The 20217-nt window shown below is 42.0% G+C and overlaps 1 protein-coding gene across 5 annotated transcripts in view; it reads left to right on the forward strand.

Moving 5' to 3' along the window:
- Window positions 1-20217, forward strand: part of GRID1 (glutamate ionotropic receptor delta type subunit 1) — a 791530-nt gene that overhangs the window by 448224 nt on the left and 323089 nt on the right. For all 5 annotated transcript variants that reach the window (XM_054435979.2, XM_063669881.1, XM_054435978.2 and 2 more), the window contains one exon: window positions 3598-3651. In XM_054435979.2, coding sequence (XP_054291954.1) covers window positions 3598-3651 — 54 coding nt within the window. The remainder of the gene's footprint in view (window positions 1-3597; window positions 3652-20217) is intronic.

Below are 20217 nucleotides of genomic sequence, written 5' to 3' on the forward strand. Positions count from 1 at the left end.
GTATTCAAATGCCTTATGGGTGTGGAAACTGCAGCTCAGAGAAGTGAAAAGCCTCACCCAGGAGCACTCAGCCAGGAAGTGGCAGAACTGGGATTCCAATGTACCCTGACTGCCTGCTGGAACTCTCTATAGTGTTCTCACTCTGCAGACGAAAGGGAGGACTTGCCTCCACCTGCTGCAGATGTAGCTGAAGAGGAAAAGGGAAAGGGCAGCACTTAGAAGGGGAATTAGTGGTGCTGGGAGGGACATTGCCCACTGGGGTGTGAGCGTTTAGGGCTCTTCCCACAGAGCTGGCAGCCCTCCAGTAATTGCTGGAGTGGCGCAGGGTGATGGGGGACGGGGGAGGCAGGCAGTGTTCCTGCTAAATCTGCTGTAGCTTCTCCTTCTCTCCATCTATCTCAGCCTATGTGCGAGTGGCACCCTCTGGAAAAGGCTGCAGAAAAGCACTATTTATCTCCATGTGGGGAAAAGAGGCTTAAGAAATTAGCTGATGCTTAACTGGTGAGGAAAAGTAGGACAGAAAAGTTGACCAGTTGTCCTGTGGGGTTTTCTGATCAGTTGTCTCCACCAATATCTTCCCTGCATGGGTCTGATACTAGGTGGAAGTACTTCTTAGGGTGGCCAAAGCTCCCACCTGCTCTGTGGGGTCTCCCAGCAACTGAGTCAGGTTGTCTGCAGTGCTGGCTTCTTCCAGGACAATCAGAGAACCTCTCACCTGCACAGGTATACCCAGACCTTCAGATTCACAGAACTACATATTCTGAAGCAGGGCTCTCAGCCCCTGAAGCCAAGAGGCAGGGTCAGAGCTCTGAAACAGCACAGGACCTCAGACACAGCACAATTACCAGTGAATTAGGATCCCTAGCAGTGGGGCCTGGGGACCCACTTTTTAAAAGCTCCCTAGGAGGTTCTTAAACACAGCCAGACTGGAGAATCATTGCTGAAGAACGTCAGTGCATGATAAAGCTTTACCTCTAACAAATGGTCAACCTTCTTAGAATACACGGCACTGTAAAGAGAGCACTGCTCGCCTTCTGCTCAGGCACTTCCTGGGATGGGACGTCGCTGCTCCTGAGGCACCCCATTTCATCTTGAATGACTTGGAAAGTCAGAAAGTTGTCTCTTATATTGAATTGATATCTGCCTCCCTGATTATGGGAGCCATTGGCTCTAGGTCAACACTCAGAGGATGCACAGAGCAATTCCAATCTTTCTTGCACATGACAATTTAAAGACGCCTGTACTGTCCCACCTGTAAGCATCTCTGATCATTTTAACTGTCCCTCTCCATGACTGGGCTATAGTGTGCATTGTCCTTCATCAAGTGGGGTGACCTGGTTAGGTCAACCCCTCAAGGGGTGGAACAAACTCCTCCCACACCCTCCTTTCCATGAGTTGAGCTAGAGCCCCCCGATGTGCTTTTACATACCTTGGGAGACGGGAAGGGGCAACTGTTATCTACATTTTACGAAGGAACAGAGACCACACTGGTTAAGTGACAGCTGGGTGGAGGCAGTCCCCTTTGGTTTTTCCTCAAGAGCGTTGCTTTCAAACTTCGTTTCCCCATTTGCCCTTCTGCTCCTAGAAACTGAGTGTAGGGCTTTGAGTTTGGCCTTGCTAAACCACAAGTCTTTAGATTCAGTTCAGTGTTCCAGCCACTGAGATGTTATGACATCCTCCAGATTTGCATCTGTGCACATTTGATAAGAGTATTGCCTGTGTCTTCCACATGAGTGTCAAGGAAATGTTGAATTGTTGGGAATCGAGGTGAGCTAGAGCCCAGCGATGCGCTCAGAGCATTCTCAGCCCACCCTGTCTCCACTTCTCCCTCCACCTCTTCATCAGTGCTTCCAGGCTTTTGAAGACCTCCCTGAAAGTCTGCGTGTTGACAGAAGAGAGGCTCTGGACGGGGTGGCTGAGACTCCATGCTGAAGTGTCCTCCTTTCTCTATCCTGACTGAAGGTTCCTTTGAGCTTTGGCTCTTTAGCCCTTGCAGCTTCTCTGGAGAGAGCCCTGTTAACTGAGTTTGTAGAAAGGGGAGGAAAGTGTCTTCAGGATACAGCCTTGTAGCATACCCAGGTACATGGCTTAGCATCCCTTGCAGCCTCTTTTCTTTCCAGTGCAAGAGAGATGCACCCTGTGCATCACAGTTTGCAGGCTGCAGCACCATGCAGACCTAGGGTCATTGGTGTGGTTGTTGGCACAGGCCCTGACACCTCCATGCCTCCTTTGTTGGGAGTGAGTCAGATCTCTATGTACTGATGAGGAAAGATATTCATGTTACACTGATAAATCAAAAACTGGAGTCTTAACTGGATGTGTATTTCATGGTCTGATTTTAATGAAAACACTTGTCTGATATCTATTTGTAGCTATTTACTTGCAGAGGTAACTGTAAAATCTTCTAGAAGGTGACACCTCAAACAACATTTAGAGGGTAAATTTGGAGGGATAAAGGGGAAATTTTCATTATGGCAGCATAGTTTTTTAAATGGGATGGGATTATGGGATGTTGAGCATTTTTATGTTTCTGCATTTTTTTTGATAAAAGGAATAATAAAATTACATTACAAACAAAAAAACAGGACTCCAATCTGATAGCTCTTGTCCAGGTTCATAGTCAGCCTGGCTCAGTGCCCAGGCTCAGCAAGCACTTGGCACCTGCTCATGGGATGTATTCATACGGGACACGCTTGGAAACCATCAGTCTCTTCCAATTCTTCCAATCTGTTGGCTTTCCAATTGAAGGAGAGGGAAAGCACTCATAAACACATACAGGAAACAAAATAATTAACTGAGTTCTGTCTGCCTCGGCCTTCCACTTCATTTGCATAATCAACAATGTTTACTGAATACCTGCTGTGTGCTGGTTACAGCTATTTGGACACAGCTGTGACCTAGGAGATGTGGCCTTTGACATAATGGCAGAGGAGATAGACAATAAGAAATATTCTAGCAGAGGAGACAGACAATAAGAAATAAGTAAACTGATAGCCATTCAAGCACAAGATGGCAAGTGCCATAAAGAAACAGAACAAAACACTGTAATAGAGAGTTACGGGATGGGGCTACGGCCCAGGAGCTACAAAGAGCTTTGTTCTATGGATTCTAAAGAACTGAAGGAAGCTCGGAGCCCCAGAGCTGCTGTGAGCTGCTGTCTTCCTGAATGTCACTCAGTACAGCTGGGCTAGACAAGCCCCCCTAAATCACTCATTCCAGTTTCCTGATTCCGTAGCCTGGAGTAATGATAACACTCATCCCCTAAGTGCCCCTGCAGAAAGGTGTTCGCAGGCATTCCTAGGGAAGGGAGGCTGTGCCTGTGCCTGTGACCCTGTGCTGCCTGCAGGAACCCGAGCGTCTAATCTTGCTCTGGGCTGGTGCAAGAGAGTGTTGAGGGAGAGCAGGAAATCAGATGTCTGTGTTCAGATGAAGCTTCTTGCAGCTAAGGCAGCCAGAGCAGGCCCCAGGGGAATGGCATGTTTTATGAGGAAAATATTCTCCAAGAACAATGTTTATAAAACTCTGTCTCGGCAATCATCCTGTGTCTGCCAGCTTCTGTCTTGCTTCCGTTCATGTTCATTCTTTTTCTCTCTGCAGGCCGTGGAGACCAACCTGGCTTCCAAGGACAGCCACTGGGTCTTTGTGAATGAGGTAAGGGCTCTAGAAATGTGATGAGCACGGCCTGGACTGAGCCCCTAGCCCCTTGTAAAGCTCAGCGTGATCCTCTTCAGTTCAATTCTGACTTAGGGGGCTGTCGTGAATCCTGGGGCTCTACCTAGCCCAGGCGAGAACTCAAAGAGTTGAACTTGACCTAGGAGGGTGCTCACCTGGCAGGTGGGAACCAGAGAAAGAATCCTGACCCGGGTCCATGAGGAAGTCAAAAGTCAGAGGGCAGTGGTGGCAGGGATGAGGTGTGCTAGGTGAGGTGAGGCAGCCAGTGGGAGCCAGGGGCTGGAGCAATTAGGGCAGGTCATGAATTGGGATGCAGAGGGGGTGGGGCAAAGGAATGAGTAGGAGAGGAAGGCTGAATTTCATGCAAGATAGGGTGTGCATGAGTGTGAGCAAGAGTGTGTATGCAGGGTGTGCACATGCATGTGAGAGTGTGAATCCAGGTGTGTGTGTATGTCTGTGTTTATGATGTGAGTGTGTATGTGTATTTGTGTATGAGTTGTGTGGTGTGTAGGTGTGAGTGTGTGAACATGCATGTTTGTGGATGTGTCTGTGTGAAGGTGTGTGTATATATGTGTGTGGATGTGTTTGAGTGTGTGACAGGTATGTGCATGCATGTGCAAGTCTATGTGTGTGTATATGTGTGTCTGTGTGTGTGCATGTATAAATGTATGAGTGTGAATATGTGTGTGGTTGTGCATGTACAGGTGTGTATGTGTCTTTGTGTGTGAATTGAATGTGTTCAGTGTATGTACAGAGGTGTGCATGTGCAAATTTTATGTGTGCATGTGAGTGTGTGTGTATGTATGTGTGTGCATGAGTGTGTATACGTGAGTTTGTGTATGTATATGTTTGGGTGTGTACGTATGAAAGTGCATATATCTGTATATGAGTTTGTGTGAATGCTGTGTGAGTTGTATGTGCATGTGTGTTTGTGTGTGCATGTGTGTGTAAGTATGTTTGTATGTGCAACCAGTACGTGTAGGGATAAGTGTACCCATTTAAAGGGAGTAAATAGAAAGTCTCTCCCATGACTGACCATCCCACCAGTTTGGCCCCAGGGAGGAATGGCAACACCAGGGATCATGGTGGCCTGGCCTGCTTTTCATTACTTGTACCCTGTCTGGCCCTGGCCTCCTCCACGCTGCAGGCATTGCATAAGAGTGGCCTGAAATCACACATCCTAGCTTTCCCAAAGAATCCCCTCTGCCCACATGTCCTTTCAAGAGCACTGACCGGGGTGGCCTGTGTGACCTCAGTGTGCTATATTCACTGAAAGCTGACTCAGAATGTGTTCCTGGTGCAAGCTTTCATCATGGCTATGGCCTTCAGCTGCTCCTAAATTAGCTGATCAATTTCTAATGGCTTCATTCTGGAAGATGCAGGTTTATTATGTAGGTAATTCGTTCTTTTATGATGTCTGTTTCCTCATTAGTTCTTTGCTAATATGGCTGAAATAGTCTTGGGTGGCTTATTTTAATAATTGTGCAGGTAGTATCAGATTGTAACTACTTGCAAAGTCCACTTTTCGTAGATTTTCCTCCATGAATTCACATCTTATTAGCTCCATGTCCACAGAGGCCAGTTGGGGACGTGCAGTAACTGTCCATTTACCGTGGGGTGCAGGTGGTTGTGCTGGTAATTAGAAAGGACATGACTTCCGCCTCCTGTTTTCAGAGCCTGTGAGAGGCTGCCTTGATCCTTGAGAAGTTTGGATTCTCTGGGGTTTGCTGACTTCTCTGTGGCTCTTCACAGTCCAGTTTTCTTTGTTCCAAAGAAATGATGCATTCCATGTGCCCCTGAAGTCAAATGTCTGATGCTGGTTTTACTTTTTTGATGAATCCTCCAAATTGAATAGCCAGTGTTTCTCTGTTGCCAGTCTTCAAAAGAATTGCTCTGCTTTTACATTCCTAACCTGTTTTCTTTTCTTTCTCCATATCCCCAGCCACCCTCAGGGGCCCCCTGTCTGTCCCTCTTGACTCACTCTTCAGGGCTGGAGTTAACTTCAGACTAACCAGGGTGTGGTGCCCCTAGGGCATTCCATACTGGTAGGCACATTGGCATTACTGGGGCAGCTGGAACCCAGGGCTTAGTGTCATCAGGAGGAGTCAGATATGGGGTATACCTGTTGGAGCCACACTGGAGCGGCTTCTACTGAGAGGATGGCGGTGTCTCACCATGGCCAGCAGTGTACCCTGAGCCAGCCCAGCAGCGCACACGGATGGTGCGAGTATCTCTGAGCTGAGTGTGTCCTCCTCCAAATGTGAGGGGCCTCCAGGGAGCCCCAGCTTCCTCCTTTCTTGGCTTGCTTTTCTATGAGGCAAGGGACAACATCTAATCTTTCTTTTTTTATTTTTATTTTTTATATTTTGAGACTGGAGTCTTGTTCTGTCGCCCAGGCTGGAGTGCAGTGGTGCGATCTCAGCTCACTGCAACCTCTGCCTCCTGGGCTCAAGCAATTCTCCTGCCTCAGCCTCCTGAGTAGCTGGGAGTACAGGCGTGTGCCAGCTCGCCCAGTTAATTTTTGTACTTTTAGTAGGGTGGGGCTTTACCATGTTGGCCAGGCTGGCCTCGAACTCCCGACCTCAAGTGATCTGCCCTCCTCAGCCTCCCAAAGTGCTGGGGATACAGGCGTGAGCCACCATGCCCAGCCAGCTAATATTTCTTAATCACCTACTATGTGCCAGGCACTTGTCAGTGCATTTGTTACCTTCTTAGTCCTCATCAACAGCCCTGTGTGGTGGTTGTCATCATCCTCATTTTGCAGATGGGAAAACAGAGTCTACAGAGGTTAAATCACTTGCCCAAGGTCATGCAGCTATTAATGGTGTATCTGGGATCCTATTTGAGGACTGTCTGGCTCCAAAATTTTTCCATCAAACAGTAGCTTCATGCACATGGCCTTGGCAAAGATCCCTAACTCACAGTCAGTATCTGATTCAGTGAAGCCAGTCAGTGGGGGTCAGGTATGCACACTGACGAGGAATACTCTTGGGCTGGCCTTTGGTGCCAGCTCAGGGACTTTTTTGAAGTCTTCTATCAGAAGGTAGGGCCTGTTGGAAAGCTTTCACCCAGGCACCCCAGGGTAGCCTCTGGTTAAGGACCGTGGTGTTTTCCAAATTACATGTAGGCTTATCCTTAGGATCCGGCTATACTCAGGACTACGGTTTCCGGTTTCAGCATGGCCCCAATTGAACACAAAAGTCCCGTTATTCTTATTATAATGTGATATCATTTTAGGCTTTGCTCAATTTGTAAGCTATCCAAGTATAGAGCCACAGACAAATGGTTTCCCAGCCACCTTCCTGTTTGTCTTACATAATCACTAGAGATAAAATAAGGGGGAAAATAAAGAAAAAAAGAGAGTCGGGGCAGGCATTTACTGGCTCACTTTCCAACATGCTCCAGAATTCAGCTGCTTCACTGGGTCCTTGTCTTCCCACTTCTTGAAACTGATCCCCGCTTCTCTGGAGGAAGTTCAGTTCCTCAAACAAGCTCAGATCTGTGCCTCCCCGACCACCGCAGGTGTCTTTGGGGCCTCCAGCATGGCCCTCCAGCTGTGCCCCCAACTCCCTCTCATTCCTTACAGGCTCTGCCTTTCAGTTTCCTCCTCTGTATTTGATTTGTTTTATGCATTTTCCTGGATTCAAAATAAACACTTGAGGGCACATGTTTTTATTTGCTTTCTTTACATCTACCCTCTTTTCTTTCTGGTGAGTATTGGTGCTACTTATTACATACCTGGTTTATTTGGAGAAGAAATAATTGGATGCAGAGGAAGCTTTGTGAGTGTGAGCCCTACCAACAGTTCCTATAGGCCTCTGGGCACCACTGTGGGGACACTGGAGAGCGGATGTGTTTTTAGATCTGCTAAAAGTATTTAAAGAATATTTTTATTGACTGATTAGGTTGCAGATTACCTTAGAGAGGGTAGGGGATTCAAAAGAACTTGTGGAAAACAAAATGAACCATTAGTCAAGGTGGCCACTGAACTGTGAGTCCCTTGAGGGCATGGCCAGATTCAGCTCATCACTGAATTCTCAATGCCCTGAGCAAGGAATAGATTCTTTAAAGGTTTGTTTGAAGGCAGGTCGATGTACATAGTGTAGAGCAAATTGCATTGACAAGCAATTCCCTGTCTGCCTCAGAGAAAAGACAAAAGCAATAATTAAGTCCTGAGTTTCAGCGATGGAAAGGACCTCTCTGGGTCATTCATCAGATGTTGCCAAGTTCAAGCCCAGTCAGCCTTGACTCTGGATGAGGTGGGTGGCTTTTGGAGCCTCTTTAGCAGCTGAGGTAAAATGTTTCCTCTCCACGCATCCTCCAGCAGATGCCAGGAGAGTCGGTGATCCCTGTGGGTCTGGCTTCTTGGGAACTTTGTGCAGGGAATTCTCCTATAGAAAGATCAGCATGACTCTCCAGCCTCTTGAAGAACCAAGGTTGATGGGGACTTGAAGCACTGTGTTTGTTGCTGGGCAGCTTCCATTGTTACATGAATTCTTCCAGACATTGAACCAAACCACACATATACTTTGTTGGAAATGGCTTAAGATGCTTAACAGATGATGTGGGTATGCACACATAACCTTTGCACCTGGATTTTCTCAGAGAGTGAGGCTGTAAGAGGTGATCTGTTGGTCAGCAGGGGCCAGGAGGAGGTGACTTCTAAAAAGGGAGGAGGTATAGTCAGCAGGCCCTTGCCACTTCTTCCCGATTGTCAGCGTATGTCAGTGACTCCACATCTCATGTCCATTCCAGACCTTGCCCTTGAGCTCCAGATCCAGAGATCCAGTTTGACTCAAGATCCTCTTGACTTGGCCACTTGGAAGCTCCATCACCACCTCGAACTCAGCGTGCCTCTTTCCAAACTCACCATCCTCCCCAAACCTGGTTCTCTCTTGGTGCTCCTGATCTTAGAGACCACTGTCCCCATCCTTCTGGTTGGCTCCTCAGACACAGAAAAAACAAAGGCATTATAAAAGAAAAAGACTGTGATATGAATGCTGAATCACATAGCTTTAAGAAATCTGCCCACATCATCCAACCCACTGCAGCCCTCTGCAGGATGACCCTGACCCCACATTTGCATGCTTATTTACTTCTTACTATTGTGTTCATATCTCATGGGTCATCCCTGCAAATGGATGAGTGACTTCTTCTTTCTTGCATTTATTTTTCCCTCCTAGCTTTGGGGTTTTGGCAGGGTTTTTCTTTCCACCTGCCATGTCCTTCTGAATCTGTGATTGTTTAGGACTTCCCTTTCTTGCAGGGATCTGCTTAACATTGCCTCTGCCAAAAGGACTTCTGTATTTCCCCAGTAGGGTGATTCTTTCACAGCCTCACCCCAGTTCTGCTGTGTTGGGGAATTGATGCACATGCCTGATTCCCTGGACAAGCTGATCTCCTTTCTCTGAGGTTCCCTAAAGTTCCTAGCATGAGGGGCTGACACACAGAAGAGTTCGCTGGGTTAAACGATCTGACTGTGTCCTAAGAGACCCCCCATCTGCCACCCAAAGGACAAGGTCATCCCAGGGTGTGGTCTTCTTCAGGCCTTCTGCCTAGATGCTCTCCTGTTCTTGAGTCTCAGGCCCCAGCCCCCAACTTATCACTTACGCTAGTTTGTTACCAACAAGTACTCAGTGAGGATCCTTAGGGGTCAGTCCTTGCCCTGTCTTAGAGTGGCCTCTGTCAACAGTCCAGGGACATCACTCCAGACTTTCAAATCTTCCCTATCCTAAAGCACACACCAAGGTAAAACAAATGAAAATAAGATTACGCACCACATATATAACGTGGGAGAGGAAGATGCTAATGCTCTAATTGAAGAAGACAAAGAAAAAGACCATGATATGAATGCTGAATCACATAGCTTCAAGAAATCTCTATTTGGGATCCAGAGAAAGAGAGGGAAAGAAAATATTTTTTCTTCCTTTTATTTTGAAGATTCCAATTCTGTTGGACTGTTCAGTCCCTATACCATTTACCATTTAGTAACACTTTAATTTAGTAACACTCAAAAACAATTATGTTTGTCGTAATCTTTTTACTTGTTTCTCTCCCAGCCTCACTGAGGAATCTTTGAGGACAGGGAGCACATCTTACTGCCTCTGTAGCCCCAGCTCAGAACTCTTGAATGAAGACCAGGAGTTGCCATTTATCAGACCTTAGATGGAGCCAGACATTGTTTTTGAGTATCACCTTCATTATGTTTTTTTAATTATTATTACTGAAAAAGTAACAGCTTTGTTGAGGTTTAATTGACATGCAATACACACAATATTTAAGTGTACAAGTTGTTAAATTTGGCATATGTATATACCCAGGAAACCATAACCACAACAGAGGTAGTGAACATACCCGTCACCCCAAAAGTGTCCTCATGGCCCTCAGGAATGCCACCCTCCTGGCCCACTTTCTCCCACTCTCTAGGCAACTACTGATCTGTTTCTGGCTCTACTGATTATTTGTATCTTTGTGTTTTATGTAAGTGGAATTATGGAGTGTGTACTCTTCTGCTTTTGGTATGGCTTATTTTACTCAATGAAATTATTTTGAGATTCATCTTATGTTGCAATGTGTAGCAATAGTTCTTTCCTTTTTATTGATGAGGAATATTTATTTGTACGTGGATATACCACAATACGATTATCTGTTCCTCTGTTGATGGATATTTGGGTTGTTTTAGGTTTTTTGCTATTACAAATAAAGCTACTATGAACATTTATGTGTAAGTCTTTGTATGGACATATACTTTCCTTTTTCTGGGGCTCATACCTACAAGTGGAATTGCCAACCCCTATGGTAGATTTATGTTAACTTTTTAAGAAACTGCCAAGTTGCTGAGAGTTCCAATTTCTTCATATCCTCTTCGGTACTTGGTATGATCAGGTTTTTGATTATAGTCACTCTGATGGGTGTGTAATGGTCCTCACCGTGATGTTGATTTTTCTTTTCCCCCATAACTGACAATACTTCCTAGTATGTTTTCTTGTGCTTATTTGCCATTTAGATCTAGGTATCTTCTTGGAAAAGTATCTGTTTAAACAACTTACGCATTTATATTGGATTTTTTGTTTTCTTATTATTGAGTTCTGAAAATTCCTTTTATATTGGGATAAAAGATTCTTTTAAAATCAGATATATACTTTGTAAATATTTTCTCCCAGGCTGTGGCTTATCTTTTCAATTGAGCACTGTCTTTTGAAGAACAGACATTTTAAATTTTTATGAAATTTAACTTATCAATTTATTCTTTTAAGAATTATGTTTTTAGTGTAGTATCTGAAAACTGCCTGGACTCTTGATTCTATTCCATTGATCTATTTTTTTCTGTCTTTATGCCAATTCGGCATTCTTTTGATTACTATAGCTTTAGCTTTACGATGCTATTTGAAATTACATTTTGTTAGGCTTCTGCCTTGTTCTTCATTTTCAAGATTGTTTCGGTTATCTTAGGTCCTTGAAATTTTTGTATACATTTAAAATCAGCTTGTCAGTTTCTAAAAAAAGCTGACTGGGATTTTATTTGGGATTGCAGTGAATCTGTACTCCATTTTTGGGAGAATTGACGTCATAAAAATAGTGAGTCTTCTCACACACAAACAAGACATATCTTCCTAATTATTTAGATTTTCTTTAATTTCTCTCAATGTTTTATCTTTTACGGTGGACAGATCTTTCACATATTTTTGTGAGATTTATCCCTTAGAATTTTATATTGTCAGTGCTACTGAAAATTATACTTTAAAACAAATTTTAATTTCCAATTGTTCATTGGTAGAATATACACATGCAATTGATTTTTGCATATTGATCTTGTATCCTAGAACTTTGCTAAACCCACTTACTAAAACTTGTGGAGTTTTTCATAGATTCCATTAGATTTTCTTAGAGAAAATATTCTTGACTATCATGTCCTCTAGGAATATGACAGTTTTACCTCTTCCTTTCCATCTGGATACATTTTATTTCTTTTTTCTGCCTGATTGCACTGATTAGTACCTCCAGTTCAATATTGAATATAAATGGTGACAGGAGACATCATTTTCATATTCCTAATATTAGAGGAAACACACACAGTTTTTCATCATTAAGTATCAGGTTAGCTGTTAAGTTGTTTATAGATGTTCTTTGTCAGATTGGGGAAGTTCTCTTCCATTCCTAGACTGGTGAGAGTTTTTATCAGGAAATGATAATGGATTTTATCTAATGCTTTTTCTGCATCTGAGATGATCCTATGGTTTTTCTTTTTGCAGTTTATTAATATGCTGAATTACATTGACTGATTTTCTAACATTAAAGCAATCCAACACCTCTGGGATAAAACCTACTTTTCATATTATATTATCCTTTGTATATATTGTTCTATTTGATTATATTTGATTTATTAAATTTTTGGTTAGAATTTTTCTCCTATGTTCACCAGGTATATTGGTATTTAATTTTTTTTCTTTTGATGTCTTTCTTTAGTTTTGGCGTTGGCATAATGCTGGCCTCAAAAGTAAGCTGGGAAGTATTCTCTCTTTTACAGTTTCTGAAAGAGTTCATAAAGAATTATTATTTTTTCCACTAAATGTTTGTTAGAATTTACCAATGAAGCCATCTGGGCATGGAATTTTCTTTAGGGGAGTGTTTTAACTACAAATTAAATTTATGTATTAGACATAGAGCTATCTATTTGTTCTCGAGTAAGTTTGGTAATGTGTGTCTTTCCAGAAGTTTTTCCATTTCATCTAAGTTGTCAAATTTATAGGTATGGGCCAGGCATGGTGGCTCACCCCTGTAATCCCAGCACTTTGGGAGGCCGAGGCAGGCAAATCACTTGAGGTTGGGTCTTCCAGACCAGCCTGGCCAACATGGTGAAACCCCATCTCTACTAGAAATGCAAAAATTATCCAGGTGTGGTGATACACCCCTATAATCCCAGCTACTTTGAGACTGAGACATGAGAATCACTTGAACCCTGGAGCTGGAGGTTGCAGTGAGCCGAGATTGTGCCATTGCACTCCAGCCTGGGCAACAGAGTGAGACTCTGTCTCAAAGAAACAAAACAAAACAAACAAAAAAACTTATAGGTATGAAGTTCATAATATCCCACTATTATCCTTTTAATATTTATTGAATCTGTAGACGTGATTTTTCTCATATATAATATTCATTACTTGTCTCTTTTCTTTTTTTCTTGATCAGTCTGATTGGAGGTTTATTGATGTTATTCATTTCAAAGAACCAGTTTTCAATTTCATTGATTTTCTCTATTGTTTTTCAATTTCCATTTATATTAATTTATTGTTTTGTCTTCTTTATTTTCTTTTTTCTGTTTACTTTGGCTTTAATTTGCTCTTTTTTCCCCTAGTTTCTAGGGAGCAAGCTGAGATCATTGATTTAAGACCTGTCTTTTTCTTTGCTATGTTTCCCCTTAAGTGATTTAGTGACATCCCACAAATCTTGATATGTTGTGCTTTCATTATTTAGTTCAAAATACTTTCTATATTATTTTTGGATTCCTTGTTTGACCCATGGGTTTTAGAAGTACGTTTTTAGTTTCCAAATATTTGGGGATTTTAAAGAAATCTTTCTGCTATTGATTTCTAATTTAACTCCACTGTGGTTAGAGGATAGAGTTTCTATTATATGGATCCTTTTAAAATTATTGAGACTGATATGATAGCCGGTATATTGTCTTTCCTGCTAGACATTTCAAGTATACTTGAAAAGGATCCATTATCTGTTGTTGTGTGAAATGTTTCATAAATGTGAATTAGGTCATTTTAGTTGAGTGTTGATTGTGCCTTCTGTATCCTTTATGATTATTTGGTCTACTTTTTCTATCAATTATTTAGAGAGGAGTATTAAAATATTCATCCTTAATTGTGAGTTTGTTTATTCTCCTTTCAGTTTTACCAGTTATTGCTTAATATATTTGGAAGCTTTATTTCAAGGGACATAAATGCTTAGGATTTTTATGTTCTCTTGATTTATTAACCCTGTATCATTAGGACTTAAATTAGGATTTATCCCTGGTATTTTTTTCTGCTCTGAAATATACTTTATCTGATATTACTGCAGGCATTCTATATTTATTTTGACTTGTGTTAGCATAGGACCTTTTTTCACTGTCTTGCTTTTAACATACTTGTTTTTTATGTTTAAAGTATATTTCCTGGAGGCAGCACTTATTTAGATCTTGCTATTTTATCCATTATAACAGTTTTCACCTTTTAATTGAGGAATTTTCGATAATTTATACTGAATGTAATCATCAATATTGTTAGGTTCAAGCCTGTCTTCTTGCCATTTTGTATTTGTTTCATTTCCTTTGATTCCTTTTTTCTCTTTTAAAACCTCTTATGGGTGAATTGAGAATTTTTTATGATTCTATTTTAACTGTTTTATTGGCTTATGAGCTATAACTCTTTTAAAAAATTTTAGTAGTTGCTTTAGGATTTATAGTATACATCTTTAATTCACCACCATCTACTTTTAAGTGATATTATACTACATCACATATATTTCAGTATAAGTATCTTACAATAGTATCCCTCCGTGTTACCCTCCCGGACTTGATGTAATTGTTATAATAAGTGTTACTTTCATATGTGTTATATACACAAAAATACATAGTTATTATGTTTATTAAAACAGTCAGTTATCTTTTAAAGAGATTTAAGTAATAAGAAAATAATCTTAACTACTTTTCTCTGCTGTTATCATTTCAGGTGCTATTTATTTTTTGGTGCGAAGATCCGTAGTTTGATCTGGTATCATTTCTCTTCTGCTTGAAAGACTTCCTTTGACATTTCTTATAGTACAGTTCTGCTGGTGGTGAATGCTTGTCGCTTTTGTATGTCTGAAAATGACTTCATTTCACTTTCATTTTTGAAGGATATTTTTACTAGGTACAGAATTCTAGGTTAACAGTATTTCCTTTCAGTACTTTAAAAATGTTGCCTTACTGTCTTCCTCCTCATATTATTACTGATAAGCATCTGATATTGTCCTTACTTTTGTTTTTCTGTATATAACATGCTCTTTATCTCTAGTTTCTTTTCATGTTTCTTCTCTTTCTCTGGTTTTGATCAATTTGATTATCATGTACCTTGGCATGGTTTTCTTCTTGTTTTTATTTTTGTATGTGTGCCTGCACTTTGTTGAGCTTCTTGGACTTGTGTACTTATAATTTTCATTAAAACTTTAATCCATTATTACTGCAAAATGTGAAAAAAATCTTTTATATTTTCTAATATTTTTCTGCCTCCATATCCTCTTACTTGAGATTTTGAGTTACGCAGATACTAGGTTTTTGTGAAGTTATCCCACACATCACTGATGTTCTTTTCCTCTTGTTTTTTCTATTTTATTTTGTGTAATTTTTATTGTTATGTGTTCAGATTCAGTGATATTTTGTTTGTCGATGTCTAATCTGCCAACTATTCTGTCCAGTTTTTTTTAAATTTCATACATTGTAGTTTTGATTTCTAGAAGTTTGAGTTGAGTCTTTTCTTTAAATCTTCAATGTCTCTACTTATATTTTGAATGTAAAAAAAGTAGTTATAATAACTGTTTAAGGTAATTATCTGCTAATTATAATCCTGTTTTAGTTCTGGGTCAGCACTCTGCTCAGTATTGTCATGGGGGACCCTCTGGAAGTGACCACATTTTTCTCTCTCTGTGCAGTTTTCTTCTCTCTAGTAGTCTTTCCTGCAAACTCTAACTGCCTTGCTCTTCCAGTCTCTCGGGTCCATATCCTTAACACATGGAGTCCACTGGTTTCCGCATGCTTCCTCTCCCCACCTGCACTGTGGCATGGAAATTCTCTAAAGGCAGAGATTTAGTTCAGTCATAAAACTCACCTTGTTTCCTATCTTGAAGGATTTCTATTCTTCATTGCCTATTTTCCAGTGTCTTGCAAACTATTTTTTCATAGGTTTTTCCTAGTCTTTTTGGTTATTTCAGGTCAGAGGGTAAATCCAATCCCTGTTACTCCATCTTGGTTAATTATAGGCATCATCTTTATTATCATATTTAATTCTCAGAAAACTCCTGGCATTGTGGAGCACATTTTGAATGGGGCAAGACAGATGACCAGATAATTATTATATTTATAATTTGATGAATTTGTTAGATTCTATGTACAGTAATGCAATCATGCAAGGCAAAAAGAGGGAGAAGGAATGGATTCTACTTTACATAGGGTGCCCATGAGAAATCTGTTGGGAGAAGGAATGGATTCTACTTTACATAGAGTGCCCACGAGAAATCTATTTGATGAGGTAACATTTGAACAGGTACTTGAAGAAGTGAGGAAGTGAGGATGCTGTGCATATATCTGGGAGAAGAGCATTCCAGTTGAAGGAGAGAACAGGTGTGAAGTCTCTGAGTGGGAGTCTGGGGGTAGGCTTTAGTAATGGCACAGAGGCCAGTGTGGCTGGAGCAGAGTGAGTGATGGAGAGAGTGGTGGGAGAGGGGTTAGAGGCATGGCAGGAGGCCAGGTCATGTAGAACTTTTCTGGTCTTTGTAAGACATGATTCTTATTCTGAGTGAAGTTGGAAGCAAGGGGAGGGTTTTGAGCAAAAGATGGGCAATGTATAATTTGTTTTTTGAAACTATACCCTGGTAGCTGCCTTAAGAGTAAGTGAGGTGGTGAGGAGGGTAGGGATGGAAATAAACTATTTATCAGGCTATTGTGATTATCTAGGAAAGGAAGGGTGGTGGTTTGGACTATAGGGTAGAATGGAGGAGGTAAGAAGTAGTTGGATTCTGAATATATTTGGGGTGGAGAGCAGATAAGATTTGCTGTTGGATTAGATGTGGATTATGAGAAAAGAGAAACATCAAGTATGATTCTAGGGTTTTCATTTGTTTGTTTGTTTTTAGCTTCAGGAACTGAAAAGAGAAGACATTTCTTGAGATGAGGAGATTGAATGTTTCAGGGGTAAGATCAGGAATCTGGTTTGAATCTGTTAATTTTGAGATACCTATTAGACCATTACACAGAGATGGTATGTAGACACTAGACATGTGGCTCTACGACTCTGGAGTTCAGAGGGAGGGTAAAGCTGGTGATATGAATCTGGGAGCCATCTGCATATAGGGGATATTGAACCTCATGTGACTGGATGAGACCACAGAGGGGTTGCATTACTAAAAATGAGAAGAGGCCCAAACCCTGGCGCCTCTGGGGCATGCCAAGCCAGAGAAAGGAGGAGAAACTCACCACGGATGCTGACCAGGAGCAGCCTGAGGTGGAGGAAGAGGACAGGTAGGGGGTGGTCCCAGAAGCCAAATGAAGAAACCATTTCAAAGGGAAGGAGAGGTCAGTGATGTCAGGTGATGCTGCCAGGAGGGTGCGTGACCTAGAAGGGGAATGCCGGGAAAGGTGGGAGGACAGAACCCTTAAGAACTCCAATTTCTATTATACCATCCTACAGATAAGAAAACAGTTTGATGTCACATAATTAGTAAGTGGCAGAATCAGGACTTGAGATCTGAGTGACTTCGAATTTAAGAACTCCATACCCGATGCCACACAGCTCCCCTCTTATCTTCCCTCTTGCTCCCAGCACTGGTTGAATGCTGAATAAGTTATGGAATCCCAGCAATATCTGAATTTTTCATAACTTAGAAACAGTAATATAGTTTGTATTATGGAAAGTCTTACTATGAAACTTTTGTTAATTTATTGCAATTGTCCCTCCTTATCTGCGGTTTTACTTTTTATGGTTTCAGTCACCCACTGTCAACTGAGGTTCAAAAGTATTAAGTGGAAAATTCCATAAATAAATAATTTATACGTTTTCAATCGCACGCTGTTCTGCGTAGTCTGATGAAACCTCTTGCTGTCCTGCTTTGTCCCACCCAGGATATGAATCATCCCTATATCCAGGGTCTCCACACTGTATGCACCACCCACCCATTAGTCACCTACTACTAGGTTATCAGATAGAAAAAACTATAGTATATGTAGGGTTTGGTACTATCTGCAGTTTCAGGCATCCACTGGGGATCTTGAAATGCATTCCCCGAGGATAAGAGGGGGCCGCTTGATTAGATTTCTACCCTTTATGTTATTTTGCACATTAGCACCTTATTTTTAAAATCTATTATGGCAAACGTGAAAGAACCTTGCAAAAGCCCACACAAACAAGCTTATGAATGTCCCATGAGGAATACTTGAAGGAAACAAACCCTATTTACTGGAAATGCACTTCGATATGTTAATCACAATAGATCTATTCTTCTTTCTCAGCCGTAAAGGAACCTATGAGATTTAACATTTATGGTTGCAGATATAAGAGGTCATAGTTGTTCTGCAGTATCATTCTTTAGCCCTTTGAAAAGCCCTGTGGAGAGGGTGTTTGCAGCTGCACAGATGATGGGTTTTGGGAGCAGGACCGAGGAAGAAGTGACATACCATTGTGCTTTAGATCACAGTCTTTGGGAACACACCATGGATATGATTCTGGCTGCAATACTGACCACTTCTGTGACTGTTTTATTTCCTTCCTTGAGCCATATTTTCACATTTACTCAGTAGACTTTGTGATAGTTACCTCCTAGGACAGTCATGAAGATTAAATGAGCTAACATACAGGAACTGGCCTAGCACAGCGTCAGGCAGACAGCAAGCACTCTTAAAAGATAGCTCTTCTTCTTTGGGAGGCCGAGGCGGGCGGATCACGAGGTCAGGAGATCGGGACCATCCTGGCTAACACGGTGAAACCCTGTCTCTACTAAAAATACAAAAACAATTAGCCGGGCATGGTGGCGGGCACCTGTAGTCCCAGCTACTCGGGAGGCTGAGGCAGGAGAATGACGTGAACCCAGGAGGTGGAGCTTGCAGTGAGCCGAGATCATGCCACTGCACTCCAGCCTGGGAGACAGAGCGAGACTCCGTCTCAAAAAAAAATAGAAATAAAAATAAAATAAATAAATAAATAAATAAATAAATAAAAGATAGCTCTTCTTTGTAACAAGTGACTCACATCCCATGGGAAAGTTAGCCTTTGTACTTTAATAAATAAAAACACACAGACTTGAGGAATTAATTACTTTTGTTACTTGTTATGAATCCACATCACAGCATTTATAGTTCTGTTCTGGGCCTGCTGCGACTCTAGTTCTTCCTGAAGTCTCATGCGTCCTTTAAGACAGTTCAAATTACTGCCTCCTCCACTTTTTGCAATACTCATTAATGTCTTCCATGGCCTTTCCTTTTTTCCACACTGCATATAACTTACTCTGTGATTCTTCAGTGGTCCTTACCTTTTTCCTTCATGGCCTCTCTCCCTCCCATGATATATAACTCTTGATAAGCTATTGTTCATTCGTCATACATGTACTAAACACCTGTGAAGCACCAGGGATGCTCATAAGAATTCGAAAGATGAGTCCCTCACCCTCAGAGAGCTTAGAGTGTCATGGATGAGAAACATGTCTCCATGGATCACTAAATTACAGCTTAGTCAAGGCTGTGGGAGCCACTCCAGATCCTCTACAGTTCAAGTTCCAACTCCCTGTAGACAGACAACCTGCCATTGCTGTGGAATCAGACTCCATGTTTTTAGATATGAATCAATTGTTCCCAACAAGTGTATTGCCGTTTTGCAGAGTTTTGACAGAAAAATGCTTGGGAAAGGGAGTGCTGACACTTACTTAGGGAGTTTTAAAAATAGCTTTAATTACCACATGCAGCAAATGTATTTGAAAACTAAAGGTTGGTGTCTACCTTTCCGCATTCCTATCCATCTGTCTTCCAGCAGATGGATTCTGGTGGATTCAGATGAACTTGCTTCTTGTGCCAGAAAGGCCCTATTATCTGTGCCTTCTACCCTGTTATTACACCTCCTTCGCCAGGCTGGATAATCATTATGCACCACACAGAGGAGAAGCAAGCGCGCCTGCACGCACACGTACACACACACATTCACACGTGGCTGCTGCCTTCACACAGCGTGGGAAATTACAGGCCCTTGGTGGAGCTCCCCAAGAAGGGTCCTTTCAAAGCTGGAACAGAGAAGCAGAGGCAGGAGATAGTTCAAACCACCAGAACCTCTTTCTGTGAAGTGTCTTAAGGGATGTTTGAGGGTTTACAGAGACCGTAGTCTCAGCTTTCGTTCTCTTTCCTACTGCCTCAAACCAGGGGATGCTACATGCACCGAGACAGCTGTCTCTTAGAGGTGGCTGGAGAATCCCAAATGAATATTATGCAGTTTTGGAAAGGAAAGTGAGGAGGCAGTTTAATTGCCAGTGATTGGAACTAGGATGCAGTTTCCAGCAGCCCTAGAGGCTAGCTTGTCAGCTGCTGAGGCAATGAGGGGCTGAACCTTCTGGGTACTTTCATGCCTGATACTCCTCTTACTCAAAAATTGCTGAAAAGCCCACTGTGTGAGGCCCATGGGGATCTGAACAAGTGCCTCCCCATGTTCAGGTTTCTGCTTGCTGTGGGCATGGCAAGAATAGCAAGCCAAGGGGTTGCCCTCATAAGCAAGGGAAGTCACATTGCTGAGTGCCTACTGTGTGCCAGGCCCTGCTTTGGATGCTTTATAG

Source organism: Pongo pygmaeus, chromosome 8 (genome assembly GCF_028885625.2).
Source record: "Pongo pygmaeus isolate AG05252 chromosome 8, NHGRI_mPonPyg2-v2.0_pri, whole genome shotgun sequence".
Taxonomy (NCBI): domain Eukaryota; kingdom Metazoa; phylum Chordata; class Mammalia; order Primates; family Hominidae; genus Pongo; species Pongo pygmaeus.